Source organism: Arachis hypogaea, chromosome 16 (assembly GCF_003086295.3).
Source record: "Arachis hypogaea cultivar Tifrunner chromosome 16, arahy.Tifrunner.gnm2.J5K5, whole genome shotgun sequence".
NCBI classification, from domain to species: domain Eukaryota; kingdom Viridiplantae; phylum Streptophyta; class Magnoliopsida; order Fabales; family Fabaceae; genus Arachis; species Arachis hypogaea.
The window spans coordinates 143376194-143401824 of NC_092051.1; the positions used below are offsets into that span (position 1 = coordinate 143376194).

At 32.9% G+C, this 25631-nt stretch overlaps 2 protein-coding genes across 5 annotated transcripts; both read right to left on the reverse strand.

Annotated features, from left to right (window-relative positions):
* Positions 1-6858: 6858 nt before the first annotated feature.
* On the reverse strand, positions 6859-16123 carry LOC112755492 (uncharacterized). The gene is made up of 4 exons (XM_025803618.3): positions 14491-16123; positions 13535-13631; positions 12130-12189; positions 6859-7203 (listed from the first exon to the last, which is right to left on the reverse strand). Exons 1-4 carry the CDS (start codon positions 14751-14753, stop codon positions 7117-7119), a joined length of 507 nt encoding a protein of 168 aa, XP_025659403.1. The 5' UTR covers positions 14754-16123; the 3' UTR covers positions 6859-7116.
* Positions 16124-16479: 356 nt separating this feature from the next.
* LOC112755493 (glycosyltransferase BC10) lies at positions 16480-24575 on the reverse strand. Of its 4 annotated transcripts, none has more exons than XM_025803620.3 (11): positions 23893-24575; positions 22971-23445; positions 22569-22667; positions 20344-20444; positions 20179-20250; positions 19914-20004; positions 19154-19234; positions 18282-18344; positions 18077-18199; positions 17147-17185; positions 16480-17025 (listed from the first exon to the last, which is right to left on the reverse strand). In XM_025803620.3, the coding sequence occupies exons 2-11, from the start codon at positions 23361-23363 to the stop codon at positions 16897-16899; spliced, it is 1191 nt and encodes a 396-aa protein (XP_025659405.1). In that variant the 5' UTR covers positions 23364-23445; positions 23893-24575; the 3' UTR covers positions 16480-16896. The 4 variants fall into 4 exon arrangements, with proteins under 4 accessions (XP_025659405.1, XP_072077508.1, XP_072077509.1 ...); XM_072221407.1 differs by having other exon boundaries at positions 23685-24380; XM_072221408.1 differs by having other exon boundaries at positions 22971-23440; positions 23893-24340.
* Between the last annotated feature and the right edge of the window lie 1056 nt (positions 24576-25631).

Sequence of the window (25631 nt, forward strand, 5' to 3'; positions counted from 1 at the left end):
AATCCAAACTTGAGAGAGCTTACAACATGACACGAGAAGCTTTAGCCACATTGGAGAGAATCTACATGAAGTTTATTTTTGTCATTTTCAGAAAGAAGTTATAACTCCACAAGAATTGGCGCGCGGCTATAGTTTGCTCATCAAATAGAGAATTTAGAAACTGATTTCACCGTTGTAAACTAATGGTACATGGATTTAGGGTTGGAATTTAGGATAATGTTATTGATAAAAGAATAAAATCAAGAGTATTTATTTAAATTGGTCCTTAAAAAATTTTAAAGTAGATGTTTTTGATTTTTAATAAAAATTAATTATATAATAATTGGTCTCCATATATTTTTTTTTTTTTTGTATTAGATGAATTTGTCCTTTTTGATACCACTCCATTAAGCACTAAAACAGGATTTATGTGTATAAAATCTTATCTGCTTGATGACTCATCCGTTAAGCGTTAGTGTTAAATTAAAATAAATTGATCCCCCTTAAGTAAATCATTTATCAAGCAGATAGATTCTCAAGAAAATCATGTATCAGACAGATAAGTCTCTAATCATTTCATTTAACAGTTAGTTAAACCCTTCCATCTTTTTGAAACTAGATTTTATACACATAAATCCAATACTACTTCATAGCTTGGCTATCATGCATATAAAAAAATGTATTGGTATGATCCAAAAACTCTTAGGCCTACATCCTATATACGAAGACACTGAAATTAGAGAGATGTGTAACAAAAAAAGATATTTGTGCCAGAGAATTTTAATATAGCCTAAATATATTTGTATTATTGTGATCATATTTGTATTGTTTATGTTTATATTGTTGTTATTATATTTGTAGTCTTATGAGGATAATTGCATATCTGTCATTATGTTTGTGTAAGGCAAACAATTATAAAGTAGTATTCGATTTTTATGTGTATAAAATTTGGTTTTGGGAAAATGAAAGGGTTTAGGTGACTGTTAAATGAAATGATTAGGGACCTATTTGCTTGATATATAATTTCTTTAGAGATCTATTTATCTGATAAATAATTTTTTAAGGGGATTAATTTATCCTAATTAAACATGTAGCGATTAATTGGCAAGTCACCAACTTGATATGACACATCAGAATATTTCGTTTGTGCTTAATGGAGCCGTATTAAAATAGATCAATTTATCTGATGCCAAAAAACATTGAAGACCAATTATAATTGTTGGAGACTAAGATGTTCACTTCAAAATTGTTTAAAAACTAATTAAATAAATACTCTAAAATCAATCGTTATGGAGGTGTTGGTTGATAGAGTGTCTACTTTGTGATGATTGTCTTTGTTGCAAATCTCATAGAAGGAAGAAGATGACGAGGGAGTAGATGGCTTAGGGTTGGAATTTTGTTTAATTTAGTCTCAAATTTAAGCGTCTAATGAATTGATTGTTGTTCTAGTCAAGAACTACTCATGGTGGTGAAACATGAGGATGATCGGGGAGCCACCAGTCAGCCGTTGACCCGGAGTCGGATGGGAATGATGTACGTACAAAGATTTCGACTTCAAGTCCGTCTAAGATCTAAGAGATACAAAAATTAGGATTAAAAACGATACTTGCAAGAAGTTCTATATATCCCATTATTTATAACCTTTGGTGGTTGGAGATTTGGGGAGAATTTGTTCCTAATTCTATCACGTTTTGTGGGATAAGGTCATGATTTGGATGGGTGCGATCCCCAAATGAGCCAGCCAGATGTCTTCCGATCCAACTCAGTAACTGACTAGCTATTTTGTATTGATTGGGAAGGTCAACACTAAAGAGAGGTTGAGTCGGTTTGGGATTATCAATCAAGAAGATATTATTTGCGTGTTATATAACAAAAGTGTTGAAAATGGTCACCATTTATTTTTTGGTTGCGAATTTTCTTAGCAGGTTTGGTGTACTTGGCTATCATTTATTAGTAGGCAATAGACGTGCCAGGAATATTGAGAGAGCATTTCTTAAGTTGGACTGAGATATCCTACAACAAGGAGGTCCGTAAGAATTGAATGATGTGTTTCTTTGTGATTATTTAGAATATCTAGCTTGAAAGGAATTTAAAAATTTTTCGGCATACAGAAAAAGGAGTTGAAGAGATTACTCATTTGTGCGGTGGTACAAACTACAAAGAGTGAATAAATGTAGATTTTTTTGTTGTTGATGGCAATATCGAAGATGACAAAAAATAAAGTTTATCCTAATTTTCTTTTTTTGATAGTTTGCTAATTCTGTTTGTTATTTTTCATACGCTCTGCTTGTTATGTTGAGCTAAAAAAGAAGTAACTGACTAACTATAACAATTGTATTCCCTTTACACCGTCTCAACATGCTTAATATTATGCCAACTAGCGATAATGATCCACATAAAATCTTTAATTGCGTTAAAATAGTGATTAACAGAAACACTATTTCAATTTACAATTTAAAATCGAAGGACTATTTTGTTTTGATTAGTTTAAAAATCGAAAGACCATTTTGATTATCAGACTAAAATTATGAAACTATTTTGATTGTTATCTCATAGAATATAATTCAATTTGATTTCTTTGTTATGTTCCATCACGTTAGTTTGTTCACATGTTTCAAGGAACTCTTCCTGAGCATAATTGTTAAGTTTTTGGAAATATTGGGTTAGAAACGGTAATGCTAGTAAAATATAAAAAAAAAAATAGTCAGATTTTTTTATTAATATTTTTTTGTTATTAAATATTTTCAGATTAAAAAATAGTTTTTCAACAATTAATATTTAGCTATTTCTTATAGCGAAGACCAAGTGGCTCTCACTTTAACCCTCGAATTAGCATAGAAATTATACCGCTTTATTTCACCAAACAATGATAAAGTTGTTAAATAATCAAACTCATTCAAATCCCACGAATTAAATAGGTTATTGATCCGTTTACTTTTTATCTATTTTAATTCATTGATTTAAACAAATTTTAATCTTACATTTTTTATAAAAGAGAATGCTAAGGAACTAACTAACACTTTTAATGTAAAGACAGATACTCGACTAATGTTGACTCAAATATAAAGCACATAAAAAAAAATTGATCATCGAACATTTCTTTCCCGCAAATGTGTTAGCTCTACAAATTCAACCCATTTTGACATTGTTAAATGGTCCTCGTCTTCTATCAATTTTTATAAAGAATTTCCATATCACAATAAATAAAATTCTACTTCAAAAAATCAAAGACATTACCGTAAAAATTTATAAGAAAGGTATAGATAACCAACAGTATTTTTGAACAATGTATGAATAATGTGAATTAATAGAGTTAAAAGAATAAATTAATCTTAAATTTAATTAGTAACATTAAATTAGGATATAGTGTATTTTTATATTGACCATATATTAACAAGAATTAAAAAATGCTTATAAAGATTAGAACTTAAACTCTAATTTTTTTATTAATCAAATATAATTATGTAAGCTTAATAAATAAAAAAGACACGTACGTACATAACAAAGACCCATATAAGAAAAACTATAACCCTAAAACCCTAATTAATAGGATAACAATTTTCAAATTAAATTCTTAAAAAAAAATTCTTAGTAAAATAATAAATAAAATACCATAAATATTGATTCTCATTCTAAATTTTAACATAATTCATGGACTTATTTCAAATACCTTAACATTCACAAGAATGTATAATAAGCATGTTCTTCCTTCATATGAACTTGTAGCAGCGATGGAATGTCGAAGTATTTGTTGCATATACTACAATTACTTGGATTATAAGTAACTGGATTGTGAGACTTGCTCTTATGGGCGCGCAAATTTTTTGAAGTTGAAAACTTTTTATCACATTGATCACACTCGTATTTCTTCTCTTGATCAGACATGATGAACAATATTCAATATTCAAGTAAGAAAAATATGTAGAATAAAATAATAAAGCAAATAATAAAAATGTATTGAACAACTATTATGGTATAGTAAGTATATATAGAAAAACTTTGTATGCTTTAAAACAAGTGTTATATTTAGTTTTTTAGTATTTGATTTAGTTTCCTTATTTGAAGATATTCTTAAAAAATATAATATACATACATAAAAATAATGAGGGTGAGATATAAATAAATGTAATTTTATGCAAATTTTGTAATATTAAAATTAAGAAATACCACGCAAGAATCATTAGTTATGATGATGATATATGATTGATTTAGAGAGAAAAAACAACAGCAATAACAATAAATATTAAAAAGATATGGAAGGTTAAATCAACAAATAAATTAAATAAATCATATTGAATGCTAATAATGAGAGCAAACAATTAAAATAATAGTAACATCATAAAAAAATATTTCATATCTAAGATATAATAATATATTTTTTATTTAAAATGCATATCAAATGATATATTTAAAGAAAATTTAACTTGGATATGTGTATTCTAGGATAACATTTATTCATATATATATTTGGAATGTAGATTGATTTTTTTTTTAATAAAGATTTTATAAGGATAATATATCTACCAAAATATGGAAAGAAAAAAATTAAATGTATTTTTAGTCTTTATAAATAATATTCCTTTCGTTTATATTATTTGTCTGCAGTTTGTACTTTTACATTTGAGTATTTGAATTTTTTTTTTTTTTTGTAGAATTATATTTTTTTTTTACTAAAGATTTAGGATTTAGTGCATGTTTGGGCGCTATTATTTTGTTAAAAAAAGATCTTTTTTCAATGAAAAAAGATTTTTTTTTATTTTTTAACGTGTTTGGCAAATTTCTAGTAGTAAAAGTAAAAGCACTAGTAAAATAAAAAAAAGATCTTTTTTGAGAAGCTGTAATTTACATCTTTTTTTAAAAGATCTTTTTTCCTTAAAAAAAAGATGTTTTTCATGTAATAAATAAACAAAAAAGTACTTTTATATTGTTATACCCAAACATAATTGATTGATAAAAAGACCTTTTTACATGAGATATCCAAACATAAAATTACTTTTACTTCTCTATAAGATCTTTAAAAAAAGATAACTCAAAAAAAGATCTTTTTTAAAAAGCTCACCCAAACAAGCCCTTAATCTAAAGCTGAATAAAAAAAAAAAAAAGCAATAATTTTTTGGTTTCTTTTATTATAATGCAGAAATTCTTTTAGAATGATTAGGCGGCCATGACCCATGGCTAAGTCCAAACCTAGTAGTATTAGGTTAATAATAAACTAACCCAAAAAATAATTTACCACAAATATTTTGATAAAACACAACGAATAGTAACTTAAGATAAATGTAAGAGAGTTTGAGTTATTCTAAATCTAACAAACTCAAGTCAATTCGACCCAATGGCATATTTATCGGTTTTGATTTTTTTTTTTCTCCATTAGCTTTAACCCTTGAATTAGCATAGAAGTTATACCACTTTATTTCACCAGACAAAGATAAAGTTGTTAAATAATCAAACTCATTCAAACCCCGCGAATTAAATAGGTTATTGATCCGTTTACTTTTTATCTGTTTTATTTCATTGATTTAAACAAATTTTAATCTTATATTTTTTATAGAAGAGAATGCTAAGGAACTAACTAACACTTTTTTTTTTGAAACAAGAACTTAATACAAACGCCTTTGAGACATAAACCAACATAAAAATATCTATAATAACCACCTAAAATTCTCGAACAAATGCGTATTCCTATGTCATCTTCGGCATTGCCATCAATAACAATAAGAATCGTCGTTCCTCCACTCCTTATAGCTAAGCATAGTCATGTTGATGATGTCTTCAACACGTTTTTCTATATTCTAAAATAATTTCCTATTCCTTTTCAACCAGACATTTTAAATTACCAATAATCGACTAATGTTGACCCAAATGTAAAGCACATAAAGAAAAAAAATTGATCATCGAACATTTCTTTCCCGCAAATGTGTTAGCTCTACAAATTCAACCCATTTTGACATTGTTAAATGGTCCTCGTCTTCTATCAATTTTTCTAATATTGTTATGGCATTATACTTGGGAATTGGGATTTCAAACAAGTCGTAGGTAAATCAAAGGAAAATACTAGTGACAAAATATTTCATCTACATCTTTTACTCCTTACATTCCCCAGTGATAAAGTAACGTTAACTTTATTAATACATTTAGGATTAATTACGAATTTGATATCCAAAAGATTTAGTCACTAATAAAAAAAATTTATGAAAGATGCTAGCAATAAATTAGCTTTTAAATGATTTAAAAATACGACAAAAAAATTAATAAATATTATATTTTTTGTAAGTAATAAAAAAATTTTCATATTTAACAAAGAATTTATCTATTAGATCTAAATTTTTATAATAACATTTGAATAAATATTTAAAAAATACACACAAAAATTCAAAGCAAAATTCAATTTTAAAATTTTTTTTATTTTTCAAAAAAAGTCATTCACAATAATTTTTTTCAAAAAACATTACCAACTTTAAAGTAAAAAAATCTTATTTTTTTAATAATGATTCCAAAAATTTGCATCAAAATTTAATCTTTAAAATCATTTTTAGAATATATATTTAATATCTAGTTCTTTTGTCGTATTTTTAAATCTTTCAATAACTTATTTATCATTCACATTTTTTGTGGTTTGTTTTGTCAATTATGCAAACTTTCGAATACTGTTTTGATAGTTTACTCGTACATTTATAAGTAAATGTATTTGAATATAATGTATGTTTATATCAAAATACAATTTATATAAATGCACCAAAAAAAGTCGAAAATAACTTATCATATCAATATGAAATTCAAGGAGCATGTCAATGGAATCCTTTGATTTGCCAATAGATAGGAGATAGAAATAACAAGAGAGAAAATATAGAAACTTAGAAAGTAGAAACATTAACAATCTTAGCACAAATAATGAAGTATACTAAATACTACTGACAAGATATATTGTAATTTGACCAAAATACAGTCAATGAAACCTCAATGTAATTCAGTTAGTTGACACCAAATTATCTGAGACTCCAAGTTTGGTCATCTCAAAATAACCACAAAAGCAGCTAGTTAACTACAAACTATAGACAGGTTTCAACCATTAAGAATAATACCTATCTAGCGTCATATCAAGGCCATACCAAAAGAAACATTGCTGAACAACTAATGTCAGGTGTTTGATATCTCCTCAGCAATGTCAGAGATAACTTTCTCCATGTCAAGATCCTTCATTGGTTTAAAAGGACGTTTCATGTCCTGAAACAAAAGCATGGTTAACAAATCAAATATGCATTGGTTCGACTGGACAAATAAAAAGAATTTGGGGTCTCTTTTAAGCGGCAAACAACAAATATGCAGTGAATGATACTGATATCATATCATTTTTCATTCCGGATGGCGGCTACCGACAGGGGAAACGAAAACTAATGTTCTGTATATAACAAGGGGAACAGAACAGAGTCAGCGAAACAGGGGTAGGGGAAAGTTGGAAAAGGAAAACCACCTGGAGTGGAGGACGACGAGGCCAACCGCCAGCAATAGCAATGCTGCAGAGATGTATTTAGAGTATTGCCAGAAAACTAGAATCCAGATACTTGACATGACGTTTGTTTAATAAGACGCACATTTCAGAAGGTCTTGCTGACACACATACACAAAATAAATTTATTTAATGTTTTGTTAGATAGTAGGACACAGCTATTAGATATGAGACACATTTTTAATACAATTCTTTCCCTTCAAAAGTTTTGAAATTTGACTTTCTACTCTCATCACTTTGATCACCAACAACTTCCTCGTTAGAGATAAAATTAGTATTTGATGACAAATGTGTTCATATTTCCTTATTAGTGTGTTAACAGTCAAACAGACTACAAGTATTTATGTGCATCTGTGTCTATGTGCATATAGCATTTGGTTGCTAACACACATCCTCTGATTAGTTTGATGAGACACAAATTTGATGGACATGGGAGGACACAGATGGACAAGACAAAGACATGGACACAAGAAATAGACACAAGACACTAATTTTTTTTTCTTTTTGTCCTTGAATAATTTCTAAATTTCAATTTTAACCCTAAATCCTAATAATGTTTCTTCCTCTCTCTCTCTCCCCCTCCCTCTTCCCTCCTCCATCTTCTTCTACCACTCCCCTCTTCCCTCAATCACTCCCCCCTCTACCACCGCTGATGCCGCCAGTTTTTGCCACTCGTCTCTATCACCCACCACTGCAACCGTCGCAATGCCATCGTAGAGTCGTCGTCGTGCACCCCTCGCGGCCCAACAACTCACAGCGCCGTCGTCATCCACCCCTTACGACCCAACATCTCGCAACGCCCACCCCTCGCGACATAGGAACACTCATAGCCCCTTGCCTACTCACCTTCCTCCGTTTCGTAACTACCATCGCTTCCAACAACTCACAGCCGTCATTGCCTTCCTCTATCCTTCTATTGCCGTCACCCCCATCTCTCATTCTTTCGATTTTTTTTTTAAATTTTAGTTGATTGTTATTATGATTACTGCCTTTCCCTCTCTGTCATTTTTTTTAAGAAATTTATCAAGATTTTTTGTTAACTATAGATGATGATGATGAATTTGATAGTCGTAGTGATGATGGTTGTAGATGATGGGGGTGGTAGTGGTGTTACCGATGGAGGATAAATTTAGTATTTTGATATGAATGTAAATTTAGTGTCTTGTGTATATTGTTACCAAATATGTGTATGTTTATGTTTATATCTATGTGTTGCTATGTCTTTGTGTCTCTGTCCACTGCATTGTGTCTATTGTTACCAAACGGGCCTGTGTCCGTGTCTTCATTGTTTTGATACAGAAAACACAACCTTAGGAATTATTTGGTCAGTGTCGATGTCCAATTGAGAAATGGACATGGTATCACGCATTTACTATTTATTTGATAAGACACAAATTTTTAATGGACACAGTGACATACAAATGTACACATTAGTATCTCGAATAAATTATCATTTGTACCTATAAAAGATACAGATGCTGACAAATGTATCCATATAATAAAAACGACAATTATAACCACAGAAGATGGCTTCCGTGTACCAAGAGTACCCGGACGTTGGTTACACAATTGGTCCCTTAGGGTATTCTTGGCACACGGAAACTATCTTCCGTGGGTACAATTGTCGTTTTATTCTTATATGGATACATTTGTCCGCATTTGTATCTTTTATAGATACAAATGGTAATTTATTCTTAGTATCTCTCCTTTAAGTTGAAACAAATTTTAGACATGGACATGGATTTTTTTTGACACTTTTGCCCTTGTACGTTTTATTCTTATATGGATACATTTGTCCGCATTTGTATCTTTCATGAATACAAATGGTAATTTATTCTTAGTATCTCTCCTTTAAGTTGAAACAAATTTTAGACATGGACATGGATTTTTTTGACACTTTTGCCCTTGTATTTTCTTATTTCCAATTTTACCCTTTAACATTCAACCCTAATCCACCTCTTTTCTCCTCCTTCCTTCCTTCCTCTCACCCTCGTCTACTCCTCCTTGCCCTCACCCAAATTTGCCACCTCTCCTCTTCGTCCCTCCCTACTACTTGTCATAGCCCGTCAACCTCTCCGTCGCCTTTGTCTTCATGTTCCTCCACATTTTTTTTCCTACTCTAGTCGCTCTCTTCCTTATTCCCTCTACCAACTCTCCCTCCTCTACTAGAATCCGTCTGTCACATGGGTTACACGGCATTTGTGTCACGCTTGGATATGCTTCGTTTTAGTTGTCTCCACTACCCACCACGGCCAAATCTCCTCCAGTTGCCCTTTTCCTTATTAGTGTCTTGACAATCAAACAGACTACAAGTATTCATGTGCATATGTGTCTGTGCATATAGGCAGCGTTTGGTTGCTGTCCATGTCTTAGAGACATGGACAGAAGACATGAACAGACATGGACACGGTAACACACGTCCTCTGTTTGGTTTGGTGAGACACAAATTTGATGAACACGGGAGGACACAAATGGACATAAATACATAAAATTTGTGTACCACCTTTAATTTGAGACACTAAGACATAAACACAAGACACTATTTTTTTTCTTTTAATCCTTGAATAATTTTTAAATTTCAATTTTAACCCAAAACTCTAATAATGTTTCTTCCTCTCTCTCTCCCTCCCTCTTCCCTCCTCCATTTTCTTCTGCCACTCCCCTCTGCCACTGCCGCTACCGCCACTCTTTGCCATTGATCTAGATCTGTCGCCCACCATTGCAACAGTCGCCATGCATCTCTCACGAAACAACAAAAACACAGCACTGCCGCCATCCAACCCTCACAAGATAGCAAGTTGTTGCGTCGTTGCAAAGCGGTCGTTGTCCACCCCTCACGGCCCAGCAACTCACAGCGCCCCTCGCGACATAGGAACACTCACATCCACGTGCCTACTTGCCTTCCTCCGTTTTGCAACTGTCATAGCCTTCAAGCAACTCACAGCCACCATTGCCTTTCTCTAACCTTATATTGCCAGTCGCCCCAATCTCTCTCATTCTCTTTATTTTTTTAAATTTTGGTGGATTGTTACTATGATTACTACCTTTGCCTCTCTGTCATTTTGTTTTTTGAGATAGATAAATGGTTATTGTCAAGAAATTTATCAAGGTCTTTTTGTTAATTATAGATGATGATGATGATGATTACGATGATAATGAATCTAATAGTGGTAGTGACGATGGTTGTAGATGTTGATGGTGGTGGTGGTAGTGATGTTACTGATGAAGGTAAATTTGATATTTTGATATGAATATAAATTTAGGGTATTGTTGTGTATATTGTTACCAAACACAACATTTGTGTATGTTTATGTTTATATGTTGTTATGTCTTTGTGTCTATTGTTACCAAATGCATTCACTATTTATTTGATAAGACACAAATGCACATATTAGTAGTATCTCTCTTTTAAGTTGAAACACAAATTTTAGACATGGACATGGACTTTTTTTTACACTTTTACCCTTATCTTTTCCCATTCCCAATTTTACCCTTTAACTTTCAACCCTAATCCACATCTTTTCTCCTCCTTCCTTCCTTCCTCTCACCCTTGTCTACTCATCCTTGCCCTCATCCAAATTTGCCACCTCTCCTCCTCCCTCCCTACCACTTGTCACAGCCTGTCAACCTCCCCTCCTCCCTCTTCCCACCTTGCCTCTCTTAGCAATCTGCATCATGCCCCCTCTTCTGACTTGATCATCCTCCTCGTCGCCTTTGTCTTCATGTTCCTCTGCATTTCCCTCTTCCTTATTCTCTCTACCAACTCTTCCTCCTACATGTTCAGCACATCAAGATCTGCTCTGTCTTTATCATGCGGGTTACATGGCATCTGGGTCACGCTTGGATCTGCTTCGTTTTAGTTGTCTCCACTACCCACCACTGCCAGATCTGATCTCCTCCAGTTGCCCTTTTCCTCTGCTGTGACCACATTACTCCCCATATCTTTCTCTCAAACATCTTGTTATTGTTGTTTATTATCTAATTAAACAAATTGCATTTTGTATTGATAATCATTGTTGTTTTGTTTTAATTGAACATGATTGAATAAGAGTGATAGAGAATGGTGATTTGAGATGAGATTGTGGAGGTAGTGATGGTGGGTGTTAGTCTTTTTGAATATTTGTGTGCCGTGTTTAATTAGTTTTGCCAAAACAATACACACACACAAATATCGTGTCTATGTTTCATGGTATAAATCAAATAAAGCCTTACTAACGTTAGATTTTAGGGTTTTCTAAATGACAAAAAACCCTCAAATGCTAAAAGAAATTCCACCCAACACCACCATTCACGTTGTGGACTGCCATGACGTTGCCATCATTGCGGCCATTATTTCCGCAACACAACGTTACCCATATGGCGACAGCCTCAGATTCCACCATGCCATGTACAAATGATATTCGGTAAACAATTGATATTGAATCATGCTATACGAACACTTTTCATTCAAATGGAAATTTGTTTGATAGTTATTAGTTATTCGATTCCAAAACATGCCACTTTCAAAATTTAGTATTTGGAAGTGAGTTGTATCTACATACATTGAGTTACAAATGTATCAAATTTGAAAATGGCATATTTTGGAGTGAAAAGTGTAACAATTTAACATGATAACTTGCAATTATTCAAGGTTAAGAAATTACCAAGAGGCTAATGAACTTCTTGCCCCCTTCTTCCCGTATCTCAAAGCAACCTCGTCTTGGCTGTGCATAACAATCAAAAAAAGCATCAGAGTTGGACCAATAGCCCTCTTTTCGAGTGTAATGAGAGAGGGTAAAAAAGAGCAGTGTCAAGAGGGCCAATATGTAAAAAATTCTTATTAAATGTGAGAGATTACACTCCAACCAAATACACCAACTCATAAATAGCACATTACTCCGAGGCATCTTCCTTTTTTTTCCTAGCAAAACTTGCCAAATAGGAATGCACACCCAACACTCACCAACAATACCAAAATGATCCATAAAAGGTCAGCCAAAGAACAAGTTAAGAATATCTATAGGATAAGTCCTAAAGTTATCTCTAACGTTTAAATCGTCCTATTTAAATCCGTAACGTTTTAAAATCGTCTCGATGTTGCTATGCCGTCAGTGATCTGTTAACAGAATTGACTGTAGGACAACATTGAAACAATTTTGAAATGTTAAGAACCTAAATAGAACGAAAACGTTGGGGACAAAAACTATATATTACTCTTATAAGAATTACCAAATCAAGTAAAATTTTAAATTCGTAATCAATTCATTCCATTAAAATTCACTTTCATTTTACTTGATTTGATCATTCTTTTAAGAATAATATATCGTTTTTGTCCCTAACGTTTTTGTTCTATTTAAGTCTCTAACATTTTAAATCGTCTCAGTGTTGTCCTACCATCAACTCTGTTAATAGATCACTAATAACAGGACAACATTGAGACAATTTTGAAAATTAGGACTTAAATAGAACGATTTAGATGTTAGGGACAATTTCGGAACCTATCCCAAACGTTGGGGACAAAAATGAAACTTTACTTTAACACAAAATTAGTAAATAGCCTAATTTGGACTTCAGATCTGCAACAGGTCATTTGTATTAATTTGGTTAAGCATCGAAGAGAGAGTCGTACCATCAAATAGATGTACCAACATATAATTAGGTTGTTAGACTCAAAGAAACATAAGAACTGAAAATGGGATTTTCTAACAAACACCCCAGAGGAGTCAAGAGACCACAATAATTTATCCGAGTTGGAATACAAAACAAATCAACAAAATCTTGTGAAAGACTAAAACTCAATGATTTCCACTAGAAGTTTTAAAATGATCCTAAACTGTGTATGCACAATGAAGAATAAGTTTACTAACTCAATTTGAATCATGAAACATTTCAAGGCAAGTCAGGCAATGACCTTCGTATATTAATAAGGTACTGTCCTCTTTTATTAAAAAACAACGACAGACAATACTTCATTTCCATATAAAATATAGATCTCATGATGATAAATGGTTTATAAAACTTCCTAAGCTTCATGAAACAATAATGCAATCACCATTACTCTCTAGATACCTTTTCAGGGTTCAGTATCACAGTGATTCCAGAAGATCTCTTCTCCAAACCTTCTTTCACCAAATTTGCTCTTGTCTTGAATGAGTTGCATTGCTTGCTATATCAAAGAAAAAAAAATCAGTTAAAATAAATATATGGCACAAAAACTAATTTCCTTAAATTAAAGAGTTTAAAATTTGAAGGAAATAGAACATGATTCAAATATAAGAGGGGGTGGCAAGGAACCAGCTTTTTTATATATCTTATAAAACTGATTATTTCATATTTCATCAATTTTCTGTAGACTTAACTCTTGCAGGGGAAAAAAATGTCTAACTCCTTTATTAATCTTCTAACTTAGTAAATATATAACTTCAGTTCCTCCCATTTCATTCGACCAATATAAACCCATCCGAACATACAAGTTATCACAAAATCATAGAACTTGAATATCAAGAACACAATCTTACTAGGAAACTCAAGGGCATGTTTGTTGATCAGGATTTTGGCTCAAAAGGGAGGGAAAGAGTAAAATGGACTCCAACTTTTACTCTTCAAGTCATTCCCTTCCTTTCCTTTCTCCTTAAGAACATTAATAACTCACAAACATACCCTCAAAGTTCAAGTCAAACCCTTGAAACTTGAAAGGCTTTCCCTTTCTTCACTTCTCCTCAAAGTAATTGGTACTCTCTTCAAGATAATAACATTGTTCAAGGTGTGTTTGTGCATTGAATTTTTGGAAAGACAAAAAAGAGCTTGAAATTTTAAATAAACACTTTACTCTTCAAGCATTTCCCTCCCTTCCTTTCCGCACAAAACTTCAACTCACAAAGATACCCTAAGGGCAAAAAAATTACTTTTGTGGGGAAAAAAAAAACTTGAAACCCTTATTTTAACCTAATCTCAATGAAAAGAAGTTAGTTCATGCCTCAAACAAAAACACAAGTTAAGAGCAAAAGAGGGGAAAGAAATAATACCAATGCTCAATAACGATTGTCTTTCTAGAAGGTTCTACAACAGTCCCTTTATCAGTAACAGGAGCACCACCATTAACTTCGGCTACTACTTCCTCCTTCTTCTGCTTCTTCCCCTTCGGCTTCTTCGTCTCCTTCTTCTTCTCCGGCACCTCTACAACAGGTGCGGTTTTCAATCCAGCGGCGGCGAGTTTCGCCGACGACCGAGTTACCCTCCCCGTCGCCTCCACTGGTGGTTGCTCAGCCTTACGCTTGCTAGGTGCCATTGCTGAGAAGATGAAAAGATTTTTATTTATTTATTTAGTTTCTCTTCACTTCTTCTTTGACAAGAAAAAGGAGAAAGGGAAGACCGAACCCCTTACCGAGTCTCTCACTATATGTATAATGAATGAACGCATTCGTTCATTGTTTTAATTAACGTTGAAAAATGTTTCCCCCGCAAAACAAAAGATAAAATGTGGGTTTTGACTGTCTCTATTTACATAACACACAATTCAAAAAAATTTGAATTTTGACTGAGCTACCGAAATAATAAATTATTCTTATAAATCGGAAAAATTTTAAATGTACCGGGAATACTGGTGTTTCAGTTATTTTAACCGTTAATTTTAATTAATATATATTATATATATTTTTTATAATTCAGATCAACGGTTAAAATAATTGAAACACCGGTATTTTCGGTACTCTTAAAACTCTTTTTTATAAATCAAGATCATTTATATAAAATAAAATAACAATTTGGTTTCTCAAAATTTTAACTTTGACTAATTAGTCTCTTAAAGACAAAAAATATATTAATTATGTCTTTTATAATAACAAATAGTAAATACATAATGACCTTGTATTGATAGATTGTCAAAACGAAATAGAATTATTCCTTCGCTGTTTTTTGCGGGGACTTCTTCGAATGGAAATTCGATTGTGGGAAATTTTTTCTGCGGAGATGGAAATGGGGGATAAAATTCTCCCGAGGCAAGCATGGGACCCGAGCAAGGATTCCCACTAATCTCTGAAATTCATAAATTTACTGTTTAATGGTTTATTTCTCATATATGTGTTTTAGTCATTTCACACACACACATATATATATATATATAGAGAGAGAAACCAAAACTCCTAATCCTTATTTGCATAACCCTTCTTTAATTCAGAGATTCCTAACGCTGTCCATACTCCATCCAACTCCCTTCTCACCGCATCGTCACACCTCACGGTGCCATCACCCTCATTGCATCGTGCTCTCTATTTGCGACGTCCCTTTCTGTAACTATGTCGTCGTGTCCAGTTTGTCGCGTCTCCCACCTCGTTACTGCTCTGTCTTCTGACTCGTCGTTGCGTCCCCCACTACGTCATTTTGAAAGAAGTCATCATCTTGTCATTTAAACCTTTTGTATAAAATCTTGCTAATTTTGTATAAGATGAATATTTTCATATGGAAATTAATAATTAGTTAAAACTATCAGGTAAATGGAGAATAGAGTCCTCGCGAAAAATCGGGCCTTTTAGAGAATGAAGATGCGGAATAATATTTCCCCACGACGAAAAACGAGAACGGAAACGGAGAGAAAATTTGGGGCAGGAATGGGGAGCAGAGAAATATCCCCCGCTCCCGCCCTGTTGACATCCCTAGCTGCTGGCATATGAACATAAAAACAATGTTATTTTCAACATTAAAGCATTATCTATCTTTTAACTTTTCAAATAATTATTGTCAATTACTTTTTATTTATCACAAATTTTAACGAAACAGAAAAAATTTTACTTCAAAAATTGTTATTTCATTAACAGTGTTTTATAAACAAACACATCATTGTACGTAGTGATACATAAAAACAGTATTGTTTAGTTTTACACAATAAAATAACGAAAAAACATACCATGTTCACTATTTGCTATCGTAAAAAATGTAATTAGTATTTTTTGTCTTTAGAAACTAATTTGTCAGAAGTAAGAAAAAGTTTAATACTCTACTATATACCATTCACCAAGTAATTTTCAATGCTGAAGGCTTGAATTCCAATGTAATAACAGAAATATGCAATACGTTAGCGTCCAGAGTCAAAAACAACCCCAAAATCATTATCCCTCCCTCTCTAAGTCTCTATCAATGATACAAAAAATTTATCCTTTCAGGGAAATCTATAATGTTCCCAATAATTAAGAAAGAAAATCAAAATAGAGTACAACAGGAATAACAAATCATACAAGAACAGCTCAGCGGTTTTGACAAATCCCAGCAAAGCAAAGATTTTGCATTGAATCAGCTCGTGTGTCTTCCTAAGAATTTTAACCATTCACCTTAGGGCGTGGGCGCTTCTCGAAACCAAATGATGAAGAGGAAGAGCTTGAGGCTGGGGGATCGAATGGTGTTGATTCACCAAAGAATGATGATGATGCACAAATCATTCAGAATAATGTAGAGTTGGAGAAAATCTGTATCAACTTATCCTGAGTTTCTGGGAAAAATTTCCGGGCAAATAAATAACACGGTCGTTTCAAATTGTTCAATATGCAAGGTGTGATCACCACTGATCTCTGCAAACAAGGCATATATGAAAATGAAAACCTTATAAGGATGCATTCAATTCATTAGATACAGAAGCAACATCACAAAATGGAGGACATCTGAACCTAAATTAGAGAAATGAGATAATACCTTTATATCGCTTGTATAATGCGGACTCTGGTCAATGGACTGCAGCAAAGGAAATCATGTCATTAAGTAGAATTGAAGATAATTGTGATTTTCGTAAACAAGTGAAGTAACAAGGAAAATACTAGGAGGTAACACCAAGGGTGCAAATAAAGATTAGGGAGAAGATAAAAATGGAGAAATAATTAATAAACTTTAAACACTGAGATTCTTGGATCGGCTAATATCTGGAGAGAATCTTAAATAGAGTGAAATTCTGAAACATAGAATTAACATGTTCTATTATCATTTTCATTTCTCTTTATTCTCCGTAAATCTTCAAAGCTATATTAAGAGATTCATGTGAAAATGTCTTCTGAGAACCTTAACACAATTGATACATAAAACAAGGGGTCATGCACAAACATCCCACATTAACAGGATACGGAGAAGGGTCATACCCAAAGGATGTACAGAAATTGCTACATATTGTTTGAAAAAATACAGAAGGAGGAAGGCTGAAAAAACTGATTACAGTTACATAGTCCATTTAGATGGTAAAAGTTAGCTGGTTTATGCGAATTGGTATACCAATTGAACTTAACATTTTGGATAAAGCACCAAAAATACACCGGAATTATTGTCACCAACAAAACTGCCTCCAAATTTTGTTACTGACAAAAATACCCTCAAATAATTTAAAAACGTGCCAAAATACACTCCCATGAACTAAGACATTCTACGCTAACAAAAAGGGTGAGGGCGTTTTTGTCACGTTTTTGAACAATTTAAAGGCATTCTTGTCGATAACAAAATTCAGGGTATTTTTGTCAGGGCCAAAATAATCCAGGTGCATTTTTTGTGGTTTACCCTAAAATTTCATAAGAAATGGAGAACTCAGGCTTTCAGTAGAGCATATTAGCATAAAAAATAAGGGTAAGGTTGGTAACATACTGCTATTTTTCTAATGAGTTGATGACTAATATCCCGAGCCTTGAATGACCTTGGATGCCATTTTCTTTCAGACCAATCAACATAGGTCACTGACCAATTTGCAATTCCACCCGGATCACGCATCTGAACATGTCCGTCAAGTCAGCGGGGAGAAAGAAAAATGGCTGTTATTGCAAGTTAAAAGATAAGAGATTGGTGGACTAACACTAAAAAAGGTTGGCAAGTAGTGTTCATCGGCGTAGCAGTTCTTTCCTCCCTCCATGTTTGGCTAGGAAATTGAAACATGAATAGTATAATTTTGTCAGTACTTATAAGATTCTTCCAACAAGTAACAACGTCTAGACATGGCTAAAAATCCCACATAAAAGATAATAAGTCTGCAAAGAGTGAAAGAAACAAAAAAAATATTGAGTGGTGCTTGAGACTTGCTGACTTGGTAGGGGGGGGGGGGGGAAAAGTAAAAATCAATTGTCACAGTCATATTTTCAGAACATTTCACATATTCAGAAATTTGTAAAACTTCATGCATACTGCAGCAGGTACAGCAAGAAATACACCAGAAAATATAAAACATAACCATCCAACACTTTTAGTACACGATATCAATTTCTTAATAGCAAAAGAAAAGAAAGAACTAAATATACAAGAATAAAATATAAAATATCAGATATAAGCAACTGAGAAAAAAAAGAACCTGGAGCCTATGCTATTGGTAGATTTAAGTGCAGGAAATGTACTATCTTTAAAATGTTGGCATGTTCCATAAGTTTACTCATTGCAGAGTTACAAAATGTTATATCTCACTTTAGCATGACAAGTGAGGTGTTTTATTTTTTTATTTTTTATTTTTAACCAAAAAGTCAAAGAAAATGGACAAAGCAATAACTTTAATAAAAACAGTGGATCAACGTAGTCCCGAAATACACTACATCTCTTATTTCATTCCCAAAAAATATGTATACTGGCTCTAACATTCTTAACAAAGGTGCTACTGTGAAAGGAACAATATAATATGGATAATAAACTCAATCCAGTTGGTAAATGCAAAAGCATGAATGACTCTTAGTAACATAGTACCCTGCAATGATGCTTGAATTTTGTAAAGTAGAGACTGTCTGCCATAACTATTATAGCATGTTGCCGCTTCATTGAGAACCACTGCATTACAAACAAGATCCAAATCAGATGCATGTCAGAAAGATTCTATTGATTTCCTACAACTCTATAATTGTAACATAACAAGTAATCTTTTATCCAAATCTAGGATATAACGGATGCATCTACATTTTAGATGGTGATGAATTGTTAAAAACTAAAATTAGACTACCACATAGAATTCTCACAAACTAAGAATGAAATTCCACCATCTAAAATAAATGCAAGACAACAAATCTCAACAACTATCACTTATCAGGCATTCATTAAACAGATAATGTATCTCAAGGAAAAGCATTTGGAATATTGATGAAAGAGATGAGCTAGTGTTTTTCCAGTTTTCACAATCAATTCCACTCCATGCAAGATAGCATGATAGTATAGGAATAGAATTCAATGAATGGGAAGTAATTGGACTGATCAAGGACATTTGTGATGCAATGAAGCGGAAAAGGACCTTTTTACAACTGAAATTGAAATTGATGTTATTCCATATGGCAGTGAGAATGGAATGGAGAAAATAAGTCATAGGAGTAACCAACCACTCCTTTCAAGAAATTACTCATACCCCTATCTAAGCAAAAGAGATAATAAAAGGGAAGTGACCTTGATGAAACACTGCAAATGAGTAGATGCTTAAATTTTCTAGCAAGTTTGGCATCAACATTGACATGAATTATACCTGTGAACCCTTCCGGAAATCTTTCATTTCAACTTCTGGCAACATACGCTCTATATACCTGCCATTTCCATGAGGACCAGCATCCACATAGCTTTTTTTTTTCAGGGAAAAAAAAAAGAAGAAAGAGAAGTTGAGTAGGGGAAAACAGACAAATATTAGTTCAATTTTCATCCAAAAATCTGCATCAAACAATTTTGTTAAATGAAAGGAAAATTATCTAGGATTTCATCAACCAATTTGTAAAAGGTTCATTTATAATTCTTACCAGTCAACAAAGCTGACATTTGTTAATAACAAGTAGTTGTACATGAAGTCAAACTTGCGCACGGGTATACAACTGAAAGAAAATTTTAAGACATAGTTGCCAAAGATTAAATCCAGCAAATCAAACATGTCTAAACTGGATAAAGAACCGGGTTGAAAAAAATACCTATCAGATAGCAAGACAAAATGTTGGTTGTCGGGATCTAAGAGTGCATTCGCCAACAGCCTTCGTTCTGCTTCAACCATGGAAAATTTTCCCCAACCTACCTGAACAAAATTGAAACTGAGTTGCCATGACTTATGTAAAATGGTTGCATTTTAAGTACCAGGTGTTTAGTGCTCAAAAACGAAAGTATAATATCCACCAAGCCTTGTCCTACTAGGTATATTCAGCTACATAAATAAAATGTCTTGGTGTCCGATTATAAAACATATCCATAAACAAATAATTAAAATCTAAATCCTTTTAATTGTTTCGCTTGTAGTTATTTGTCTCTATAACATTCTCATCTCTACAACATTGAGTTTATTATCTTGTTGCCTTTTTCACCACCCAACATTAGGTCCTGTAAAATATATGTCCTATACAGTAAAATCTTCCTTGATGTTATGATACTTTCCTATAATAAATAAGACTAGAAAAATTTTTTTCCTTTATCCACTTAGCTTAGATCCTTTGATTTCCCATCATTTTGTATATGGAATAAAACCACTTGACTTGAGGTGGGATCTCTATTTTAGTATCTAACAAAGAATTAGTATCATCTTGCCAAAATTACACCCAATATACTCTGCCTTACTTATAGTAAATCAATATCATGTGCTACTACGCTTACTTGGTATACAAGAATGATGCTCAAATTTGTAGTTTGGATTACACTGACAACTTGTTCCTATTGCAAAGATTGCTTCTGTTTGTCTTCTCTCTACAGCTGCCATGTGTCATTGGCCCCTCTATCATATTGATATCAATAATGCCTTTTGATATGGTGAACTTGTATATGGAGGCATCCCTCGTTGTATCACTAAGGGGAGGGTGGATTAGTATGTCATTTTTTACGGCCACTTTCTAGTTTAAAACACTCAGTAGTTTATCAGTTTTATTACTTTATATGGAAACGAGTCTATTTTGTTTCAATTTTGTTTAATTCTTGTGGGCTTAGATTTGATTCTTTTATTTATTCACTTTTGGTATTATCAATGCCTCTAAATCACTGAACATCATCTGGTTTACTAAACAATCTACTTGGAACTGAGAGGGTGAGAGACAAAAAGGGTATCAGTAGTAATCAAACCAGTAGCCTAGTACCAGTGAAATTTGAGAGATGTTATGTGTACCTTAGCCTATCTTTAAGGGGTTCCCTCAAGCTTAATGACTTTTTGGTTGTTAACTATGAAAAGTTATACTTTTGTCGAAGAAGGGACACTTACATACTAATTAGGGTAATCCCTAACATGATATTGAATGGAAGAACTAGGATATCAGTTTAATTGAATTAATTTGGACTAGAGAAGGACAGCCAAGTCCTGAGTCCTTGCTTGTTTGTGTGAAATTTTCTACTAAGCTTCATACATGGTATTAGTTCTATCCACTACCTACTTCATTGAGTTCAAATGAAATAGACTTATCTAAGAAAAGCAGTAGCTAAAAACTCCCAACTGCTATGGGAATGATATCGGCTTGCTAATCTGCATTACTTATAAGCATGCATGTTTGCAAAAAGCACACACAATTCTATTATAACACAGATCCTATTTTCCCAAGTGTGAGTGCTAATATTGGGTACCTAGAGTAGGCCATCCATTGGTAATGCTCTAGTAATTACAGTTCCTTGTGTAATTATGCTTCAAATAACTTCTTTTCCTTGATGAATTTTGATAAATGATAGACCCAAATAATCTTTTTAGAACATCCATGTAGTTGATCCCACCTAGTAAAACAAAATTTAGCAGTTGTTGCATGCTTTTAGAACAGCCACATCATCTTTTATCAATAAATAAGAAACTTAATAAGTGTGCCACGACCATACTTTCCCTTTTACCAAGGATGTGCCCAAGTTATCCTGCTTTAAGATGCTTCAGTAGCAATAAATTAGTGCAATATGAACATATATAAATCTCGGAATTTTAACCCACACTGTTAACCTATGGAAGTGCTTTGACAGAAAACTTGACCATGTATAAAAAAGGGTAAAAGAATAATGTTAAATCTATGCCATAGTATCCTCAAAGTTCAACCAATTGCTGGAATAATTTTTTAAAATTATATATCATACCATGCATATCATAATGACAAATTCTTACATTGGAACTTGAAAGTTGAAACCATAATATAAAGAAATTGTAATTTATATATTGAAGTCAGGTAGAAGTCAATTGCTAAACCCATACCGGTTCACTATGAATTTCTCTGCCAACAAAATAGGGGCTAACATGTACAGGTTTTTCCCTCGATGCATGTAAATAGACACTGAATTTGCCCTCATGGCCCTGCATTTTTGTTACAAGTAGAGTTCAAATAAATAGGAAGTATACATATCTATAACATGTTCAACGGGAAAGGAACTGAAATGGTTAAATGAAAATAAATCTGTATATCATAAAAAAATGTTAAATCGTCACTCGATCAAATGTACTCATAAATCATAACATCTGGTATATCTTTGAACATCCTTCTAGGGCTCTTAAAATCAGACACAGTCACATAGCATAGTGCTTTAGGAAAATAGCCACCATGGGAAGGCTATTAGGTTGATTTTCCAGTGCAAATTTTGTGGAACAAGACTGCTTTACCTTAAAGAACATGTGCCATAGTTTCTCAAAAGGCAACGATCCTGGAGTCAAAAACAAGAAAGCAACTTTTGGGATCCTGGTCTTGGCAGGGTCAACATTGAGAATCTCATTAATAACAACCCGGGATTCAAGCTCTCGATCAGTTAATTCCCGGGCAACAGCTTTTGGAACCTCAACACGTGTAGTACCACAACCTTGAGAGGAAAAGAAATAGCATGCTGAGTGTTTAGGGGTTTGCGGCGGATAAATATAGGCAGCAACCAGAAAGACGCACACTATGGAGATCAGAACAATAATCCAAGTCGGCCTCCTCAACTGCGGCCGGTTTCTTGATCCAACAACCATGATCAGAAGATTCCTTAAGAACTTCGTCCATGCAAGTTCTTCCTTCATTTAATTTCAATGTAACTCAGCAACTCTCCCATACATCTATGATCTATCAACATTTATATCTCAATGATTCTTTCTTTCTTCCCTGACATTGCAACAAAGAAACAAGCAAAGTCAAATTCATAATAACAAGTATAACTCTTAACTACCAAAAAAAAAGAAGGAAGATCAAATTAAATAAATAAATAAAAACACACACAATGACTTCCAAAAATAGCAACAGGAAAAAAAAGACGGTTATAAGAAGCACCATTCAGATCTTAAAATACTCCAAACAGCAAGATCCGTAAACAGAACAGAGCTAAAGTCAACGCATTAAATTACCCGAATTTTTGCAGTGTTCAATGGAATTTTCAGTAACCAACGTGGGTCCTTAACAATAAACTACAACAATTCCATGTAAATTTCAATTCTCATGTCATATTTGACTATACAGATCTTTGAATCTTTTTCCCCTCTTCACAAATCCAAATATCGGAAATGAAATTGAAACTGAAATCACAAGTTCACAAAAATTGAATAGTATTAGTACCTGTGAATCTGTGATCCAATGCAGAAGTGGATCTAGTACGGGTCCACAGGAAGGACACAGACCAAAGAAGATCGAATAAATAAAATAAAAAAGAAAGAAAGGAAGAAAAAAACACTCGGAAAAAGAATAATAAAAGTTTGTTGGAAAAGAAATAAATAAGGAGAATGAATGAAAGGAAACAAGAGAGAAGAAGACGAAGCAGCGACTAGAAAAAGAAAGTGTGTTTGGGAGATTTTTCAAAGTGGATCGATGATGTCAACACGAGAGAGAGAGAGAGAGAGAGAGAGAGAGAGAGAGAGAGAGAGAATGTGTGTGTGATGTGCAGTGTAGGTTGGTGGGTCGCTGGATCGATGGCCCTGATTTGTCAAATGAATCTCAAATCTCTGTTACTAAAGAAGTGGAGAGAGAGAGTGGGGAAGGGAGAGAGGAAGATTCCGGTGAAGATGCCACGTCACGCGCCAAGGGACTGGACTATATTATTACGATCCCCTTCATAATTTGAGTTGAGGCTTCTACTATGGAAAATGGCAAATGGAAGCAATGGATGTTGTTATTGTTGTTACTCGTAACTCGTAAGTTGATGCTGTCGCTACCGTATTTTATTGCGTATGTTTCTGCCCTTAGACGTCGTATGTTACTGCCCTTTTCTCTGTATGACTTTTGGTTCCTTTTGTTTTCCCTCCGCAACTTGTTTCAGTTTTCTTTTAAAAAAAAGGGCAATGCAACTCGTTTTTCTTTTTATTTTTTATTTTTTTTTGTCATAATTGCAACTTGCTTCATTTGGGCATTTGGTTCTTGGCTTCAGGCTTTCATGCCTCCTCTAGCTACATCCCCCAATTTCTTTTTATTTTTAATAATTACTTATTATGTCCGGGTAAAAGATTTAAGCATCAATTTTTTGTATTGATTTTTTTTAGTGATTTGTAAGTGAATGAGACAAGAATATTGAATGCGTATATAGGCATCGCTTAATAGCACAAAGAGGAGTTTGTCGATGTATTTCGAATTCAGTTATTTCGTCGACGGTTATTGAGATCCGAAGGATCCTAACAAGATGACAAAATACTAAAATGACAACGCCAGAAAACCAGGACAACAATATCAACGATCCAAAGCTCTTGACACTGCTGAAATGTTAAAGTGAAAAGAGCAATTCAACAATCAATGATAAAAAAAGATTAATGTGTTAAACTGAGTCATCTTTTTGTTGTGTTGTTAAATTACTTGATTAATTTGTTTGAGTTTTAAAAGGACAGTAGTTATATATGGCTGTTATTCTTAAAATTAGAGGAGGTCTGAAAAATATGAAGAGTGATAGAGGAGGAGGTGAAAAGGAAAGAAAAAAATTTTTGAGAAGTAAAAGACCATACTAAGAAGAGAGAAAAATAAATATAAGGATATTTTTGTTGGAATGATGATTTTAAATCTAAATTTAACGTTAAAAAACAATTTTAAACAAAAAAAATAAGGACGATTTTGATTTTCGACTAAAATCATAGAGACTAAAATCGTACTTAACCCCATAATATTAATATAATTTGATTACAAATTTAAACGTAAATTTATTTTTTATATAGTGTAAATACTCCCATGTATATATTTATTTTGATATAATGTTTTTACTTTTTACTAAATTTGAGAATTATTTTTATTATTTTTGCATATTAATGAAAATTAAATAATTAAATATAAAATCATACATATTATTAGAGTAATTCTCATAATTTCTCTATAGTAAA